Raw genomic sequence first — 7,383 nt, 5'->3', positions numbered from 1 at the left:
GCAGAAAAGAGGGGAGGGGGTATCCCACAATGCCCTGCTGCTCGCTCCCTGGACCGAATGGATGGATGATGGATGATGGATGGAGAGATAGATAGATGGATGGAAGCATGCATGAATGAATGAATGGATGATGGATGGATAAAAGGATGGATGAGGGATAGAGAGAAAGATGGATGGATGATGGATGATGGATGATGGATGATGGATGATGGATGATATAGATAGATAAATAGATAGATAGATAGATAGACAGATAGATAGATAGATAGATAGATAGATAGATAGATAGATAGATAGATAGATAGATAGAGTTGAAGATGTATAGAGAGAGAGAAAGAGAGAGACGTTTGTTGTAACCGCAGCTCGTGCTTTCAGTTTCTGTGTCATGTCACAGAGATTCAAAGGTGTTACTTCCGGTCATACTTTAAAAAATAAATACAAATATTTTAAACCAGTGTCATAGTAGTTTGTTTATACATGAAAACATTAAATTACTTAATAATGGGATCAAATCCTGCTTTACAACTTTAATGTGAATTAACTTGATGTCTAATAATATATTGATAAAATCCTTTTTTCCATTTGTTTTCTGCAATGGTATAAATACAACGGAAACTAAAGAAAAGGACAAATTAAATCAGGATAGGCCAACAAAACAAGTTTATTATTTTTGTATTACTATATGTACAGGTAACATGTCATGTCATTGAAATGATTAATTCAACTATTTCTACCCGTTTATAAGACTAATATTCCTACGACTACTACTACTAATAGTTATAACAACAACACCTTAATGCATACAATTTGACACTGTATGCATTATTTATATTCCAATTATATCCAGTACATGTTTACTTATTAATACTTTACTGATTTGAAGTATAAAGGACTCTCTTATTTTAATAAAATGGTGGAGATTTTGAGGGAACGTGTAGCCTTTATTTTGAAGTTCTGCGCCGCTAACTTCCTGGCTAGCCCGGCTAGCTTGACGCGGCTCGTGAGTTCCGCTCAGTGCGTTGTCCCGTGGCCGCGCGCTGCCGTACCTGTCTGCGGTATAAAAGCGCGCTCACGCTCCTCATCGGTCAAACCCGGAGCGACGCCGCCGTGTCACCCGCCCCCCTCCCCCCGCCACCCGCACGCATCCCCCCGGTATCCGTGCCCCCGGTCCCCCCGCACCCCCCCGGCCGACGCGTGTGAGGAGGAGGGGGGGGTCCAGCTCCACGGAGTAGGAGGACGGACCGGCATGGACCCCCAGGCGAAGGACCGCACCGGCCCCGCGGGCGGCTTCGGCGGGCGCGTGGCCTCCCTGGGAGCCGACGGGGGAGACTCGGAGTCCGGCGCCGGCTCGGAGGACGCGGGCTGCGGCAGCGACACGTTCAGCGGCAGCCTGCCCGACATGGAGCCCGAGACGCTGGAGGAGAAGCTCCGTGGGCTGGCGTTCAGGAAGCAGACCTCGTACCGGTGAGTGCGGCGCGGGGAGGATGCTGGGACGGGGGGACACTGTCCGGAGCAGGGACACTGTCCGGAGCCGGGACACTGTCCGGAACGGGACGCGGGGACAGTGTCGGTGCGAGGAGACAGGCTAGACACAGATTAGAGACACAGCGTGATCTTATATGTTATCTATATCTATATCTATATCTATATCTATATCTATATCTTTATCTATATCTATATATCTCTGTTATACACCTGTTATTGTATTGTTGGCTGTGGCTTGCTACACACACACACGCACACACGCACACACACACACACACGCACATGTAGTGACATGCAAAATTGTTTTGATCCATCACTGACATGGGGTGAAATGCTATTGTTCAGTGTGTGTGTGTGTGTGCTGCATATCTCTGTGGTGTTGTGTTGGGGGAGGACAGTATTGATTTTTGATTGTGTTTGTGTGTGTGTGTGAGTTTGTGTGTGTGTGTGTGTGTGTGTGCCAGCAGCAGCTTGACACCCTGGTGTGACTGGCAGCTGCTGTTGATAGTGAAATCTGGCCAGAGACCAAACACACACTCTCTCTCTCTCTCTCTCTCTCTCTCTCTCTCTCTCTCTCTCTCTCTCTCTCTCTCTCTCTCTCTCACACACACAGACACACACAGACAGCAGTTTTGTCGGTCAGGAATGCGTGGCAGTGATGTGCATGTGGAGGTCAAATCAATCCTTTTAACTTGTTTGTGTGTCGCTGACTCACTCGTGTGTGATTTGGAGAAGCTGTGACAAAGCAGGGCGACAATTTAAGTTCCTGAAAAAAAAAAACGAGTCCGACCGTGTAGCATCGGAGCGAATCCACAACGACAAGGTCACATGTCCGCCTGTCGCTCTCATGCATTTACCTCTAAACCGAAATTCTCTCGTTTATAAATTAAAGCTCAACTCGGTGAGTGAAGATGAAATGAGCAACACAATCAGATTAATTGAGCATCATGTAAACCCATTAAAACACAAACCACTGGCTCAGTTTGGTGAATGAAATCCATCTGATTGGAGGGTTCGGTGCAGTTTAATCCCGTTAGACTCCATTAGACAGATCCTCTTGATTATTTCTCCTCCTCGACTTCCGCCCTGGACCGTAAGACGGAGACATTACCCAGCAGGCCGAGCGTCACCAGCGCCACCTCCCTGTTATTGGATTATCATTTACAGGCCGTCTTCCTCTGGGTGTTTTCCCTGGAAGAACCCGTCTTCGGTTACGTGAGGTTTCCAGGAGGCTGTGCATCACATGGAGAGGGTGTGTGTGTGTGTGTGTGTCTGTGGGGGGGGGGGGGGCTTCCTCAGTGGAAAACGCCCCAGTCAACTGGTGACTGATCTGGTTCGTCATGCATATCAGAAAAACCTTATCGGGCTTTTTTAATCATGAGTAAACGCTGACGGCTGCTCGAGTCAATCAGTCGGTCAGGATGTTGACATCTTTGTGTTTGACATGTGGGGGACGTCCTGGAGTCTGGATCCTCTGGAGGGACTGCATGTGAGAGGACAGCAGGAAACTGTCAAACTTCACAGTGTGAGACTGAATGCAAATATCTCAAGATGAAAAGAGGAACCATCTACATAGAGAGAGTCGGTGAAGATATAAACGAGATTCGAGCGTATGTGGATAAAGAGCTGCTCTACAGGCTCCGCCCCTTCAATGGAGACGAGCCTAGGACGCGTGGAAGACATTTTTGTGTGAGACTTCTTTTGTGGAGAAGCATGTGGACACCGACGATCTACATAGATTCCCTCTCTTTGTACGTCCAAGCAGCAGGAATGAGCCCTAACTCCTCTTGACCACACATAGGGCCAATCAGGGGGGCTGGTGGTTAACACATGTTCTGTCTTGACCTTTGACCTTATCTACTGAAGCTATGGATAATCTGTTAATGTTTCTCCTCGTGGAACCGGCCATGTGAAAGAGAAAAGGTTCAGGAGTGAGGAGCTGGTTTGCATCGCTTTGAAGTGAATCACCATATGTGGAGATATGAAAGAGATGAGAGATGATGCTGCTGGAAATCAAAGGCAGCGTGTGTGTCTGTGTGTGTGTGTGTGTGTGTGTTTGGTGTGTGCCAGCATAAAGGCACGTGTAACTTATCTGCCAGACATTCGTCACACTTTGTCTTTCTGTCTGTGTGTGTGTGTGTGTGTGTGTGTTCCCAGAATAATGTCCCTCCTTTTATCTATTCTTAGACGCTGTGCTCGTCTGTCCGTATGACAGAGTGTGTGAGTGTGTGTGAGAGTGTGTGTGTGTGTATCATGACAACCAGTTAGTCATCATGACAGTGAGTTTGTGGGACATTACTTCAGCGAGCCGCTCAGTCAAGCAGCTGGACGCTGCGGTTATCGAGTCATGTTCTTACTATGAACCTCCAAAGTAACACAAACCCATAACACACATACAAACGATTTCACAACACAAAAGTCCACATGTAACCCCGACTGTGTTAGCAGTCGTGCTGGAGTCTCTTTTTACTGATGATCAACTTACAAACTATCCAATGCACCTTGGAGCTGCAGTATGGCTTGAATCAGTAAGATGATGAAATGTTGTGGTTATTATTCATCATGTGTATTTTTCTGTGTGTGGTGTCTTTGGCTATTGTGGGCAAGGAAGACGTGTATTTAGTTTCTTTGTGTTAAATTAAAAACAGAAGAAGAATAGCATGAGGCCGTCTGTTAAAGGTCCAAAACCCCCTAAAGGTTCCAGTGTATTCAGACGACTTGGCTTCATATGCATGATGTAAAAACTGCTGTTGTAAGACTGAGCCATGTTGAATATGTTTCCCTTCATACGTGTTTCCTTTGTGGAGGTTCCCCCGTCCAGCTCTCAGCTCGGTGGAACCTGGATCCACTTAAAGGCTCAGAGAGCTTTTTGTTTTCTGCTGTCAAACACCGTCCCTGGCTTCTCTCCTTACGCCACAGATATGACACTTCTGCCAAGTCACAACCTCGGACCGTGCCGAGTCACACACGACGTGAAAGAGCGTTGTGTCTCCGTCCGGGAAACCAACCAACTGCCCCCTGACCGTCCACTCGCTGGTACAAATGCCAACGTGAGGCGGTTTGCCCACGAGCGGAAAACACAAAGAAACAAATGCTCAGTTTCATCACCCGGCTTGTCATGTGGTGAGCTCTCAGCGTCGCCTTCGTGGGAATCGGCGCAGGAATAAAGAGCCACAGGACAGGAAGTGGTCACATTATCCCTCCGCTGTTTACAGCCCACTCCACAAACAGCAGATCACAATAAGTGCTGGTCGTGCCACGGCCCCGTCTGCTTTTTGGCATTCGTCCCCCGGCGGAGACAATCGACAGTAGAGGAGTGTGCGACTGGAGAGAAGGGTGCATGGAGAACAAGGCGAGAGGCGAAACATGAAAAGATGAAAATGTATCTCATGTTTGTACCGCTGTGCACCACCTGCAGGGGTAAACAGCCATCAAAGGCCTTTCATCATCTGACGCTGCCGGAATATAAAACTCACTATTCAGCCTTCAATTAGGACAAAATACAAAGAGGGGGAGCACAGAGAGGGACGCAAAATAAAAGAGATAGAGAGAGAGAGAGAGAGAGGAAGAGAAGTGAAAGAGGGGCAGTTTCATTCTGAGCCCGATTCAAAGGGTTCTCACAACGCGACAAACATGAAAACGAGAAGCTGGTGAAGAATGATGACAGAGACACATTTTGAAACCTGAAATCATTTTCCCTTGTTTCCTTCTGATCTGGTTACTTTTGGTTTCACATTGTAATTTAGGGACGAAAGAATTGTGTCTGACTGACGTGCGTCCTGTCGTCATCACATACGTGGGCGGAGTCTACCTGTACTTGACTCTGATTGGTTGTAGACGAGCGTTTGGTTTAACAAAGTTGTTGTTATTGTCGCCACCTTCAGGCGCAGTACTCCACACTAGTTCAAATGAATGAACGTCCTCGGGGTTCAAACATTACATCGTAAGACATCAGAGGACTGCAGCTGCTTCCTCGTCTTTTTCTTCTTCTATTGTCAACTGCTGTCTCTACTTCCTGCGATTGGTCCAAACGTCTGTCCTAAAACGTCTGTCCTATGTCCTGAAGTGTTTTCACTCTGCAAACAGAACCACGCTCCAGTTTGATCCAGACCCAGAACTCCTCTTCTGGTCCCACTAGATGTTGGCCTGTTGGTCTGTGCCACGGTCCGAGGAACCAATCAAGGTGTGAACACGCCCTGAGACAGTTACTGAATTACTCGATTAGAGAAGTGAGACGTGAGGTGGAGCCACAGAAGGTTTCTGGCTCTAAAAATAGAACAAGCTTGATAACTTGTGAGACTTCCTTGAGTTTCTTCAGGCACAAGATCAGGGCATTTAAGGTCCCCGTCTTATTTTTAACCAATAAGCTGCTGCTACTGATGTGGAACTCGTGTGATGAAGAGCTCAGAAAGAAGAAGAAGAAACAAGTCTCAAGTCTCTTCCCTCTCGTCAAATGCATTTATTGTGTGTCTCTAAAGGCAGCGTCATTAACATGTGTTTTTCAATCCAAATGAACGTGTACAACAACAGGTTCGAACGTGTCTCCTGTATCAGATTTCATACAGTACTTATACCTCAAGGCTTTTTAAAGTCATTCATGGAGTTGTAGCCTTGTGATCCAGCTCTGCTGTTGTTTCATATAAACAATGTACAACAGCAGCTGGAAACTACCTAAAAGAAAGAGACGTTTCACATTTAGAAACCTCTGTAATGTTATGCCGAGCACAGGGATTGTGTAACCAACCAATGCACCACAGTGCAGCACAATGGCGTCGGCTTTCCCCAGGGAAATTAGATGTAAAAGGCCAAAACAGAGGACGTGCTCATTATACACAACGGGGGACAAAGCACTCAACGTATTTACTCGTTCAAAACAGTCACGGTGGAGTTTGTGAGGACAGAAGTCACCACAGAGGACATTTTCATTTTCTTCTCATTCGGACGGGGGTGCAGTGGAATCAGAGAACAAACAGTCACATCTGATAAACCAATGGTTGAGATTCAAATGAGTCGCCTTACATATTTAGATTTGGTTGATTTAAACATTTATTTGCCGGGTGGTTTGTTAGTAAGAAAGATTTATGCAAAAAGTACTATAAATACATGTTTATACTTATGTACTTATGCTTATATATCAGTATCAGCCATGTTTTTACTCCCCAATATACAGTAGGTATTGGCATCGGCTCCCCAAATCCCCACCCACACATTTTAAGTGGATCTAACAGATACACTCAATAAGGAATGAGAGCTCTCAGCTGAATACACTTGTACATCTATAGTGTACGGAAAGCTGCTACTTTATGTTTTATAAAACCAGTGCAGGAGCTGGTTATCGCTTTCACCCACTGTGTTAGTGTCACTGGAACCAGTCCGGGCTGCTTAAAGACTCTCATGAATTGTTAAGCGGACGACTAGAGCACCAATTGTGGATGAACTACCGGCTCTCTGACACAGTTTCCCTGCTCTCCGCTCGTCCTCGCAGCGGATGAACAGAGACACATGCATATTCATGATCACTTGTTTCCTGTCGAGGACGAGGACGAGGACGAGGAGGAGGACAGAGCAAGCGGGATGTGAGTATGGATGATTCAAGAGACACAACAGGTCAACAGATGCTTCTTTTTGAAAGATTAAACCGACACGAGGATCTGCTGATTCCAGATTTAGCCACGGTCCTGTTGTGAACCACCTGTGACTGTCTCCTGTACATGGACGTCTCCACAATGTCCTCAGCCTGATGGTCAGAGAGGCTTGAAACAGTTTTCTAAAAGTTTTTTACATCAAAGGCTGCATCTTAGTAAAAGTAACTCGAGTTTTATCAATTTAAAAATGCAAAAATAAATGCTGCCAGTGACGTGAGGCTCATATCGGCTGTGTTCCTACACCTCCTAATAA

At 46.2% G+C, this 7,383-nt stretch overlaps 1 protein-coding gene across 6 annotated transcripts in view; it reads left to right on the top strand.

Annotated features, from left to right (window-relative positions):
* The first annotated feature begins 1,140 nt into the window (after positions 1–1,140).
* Positions 1,141–7,383, top strand: part of dgki (diacylglycerol kinase, iota) — a 48,055-nt gene continuing 41,812 nt past the window's right edge. For 4 of the 6 annotated variants that reach the window (XM_062382606.1, XM_062382610.1, XM_062382607.1 and 1 more), the window contains exon 1: positions 1,142–1,464. In XM_062382606.1, the coding sequence (XP_062238590.1) occupies positions 1,247–1,464 (218 nt within the window). In that variant the 5' untranslated portion in view covers positions 1,142–1,246. Of the gene's footprint in view, positions 1,465–7,383 lie in introns of all 6 variants that reach the window. The other 2 variants (XM_062382605.1, XM_062382604.1) reach the window with 1 other exon arrangement.

The sequence above is a fragment of the Platichthys flesus genome, chromosome 23 (assembly GCF_949316205.1).
Source record: "Platichthys flesus chromosome 23, fPlaFle2.1, whole genome shotgun sequence".
NCBI lineage: Eukaryota > Metazoa > Chordata > Actinopteri > Pleuronectiformes > Pleuronectidae > Platichthys > Platichthys flesus.
This window is presented reverse-complemented; position numbering and strand designations above follow the sequence as displayed.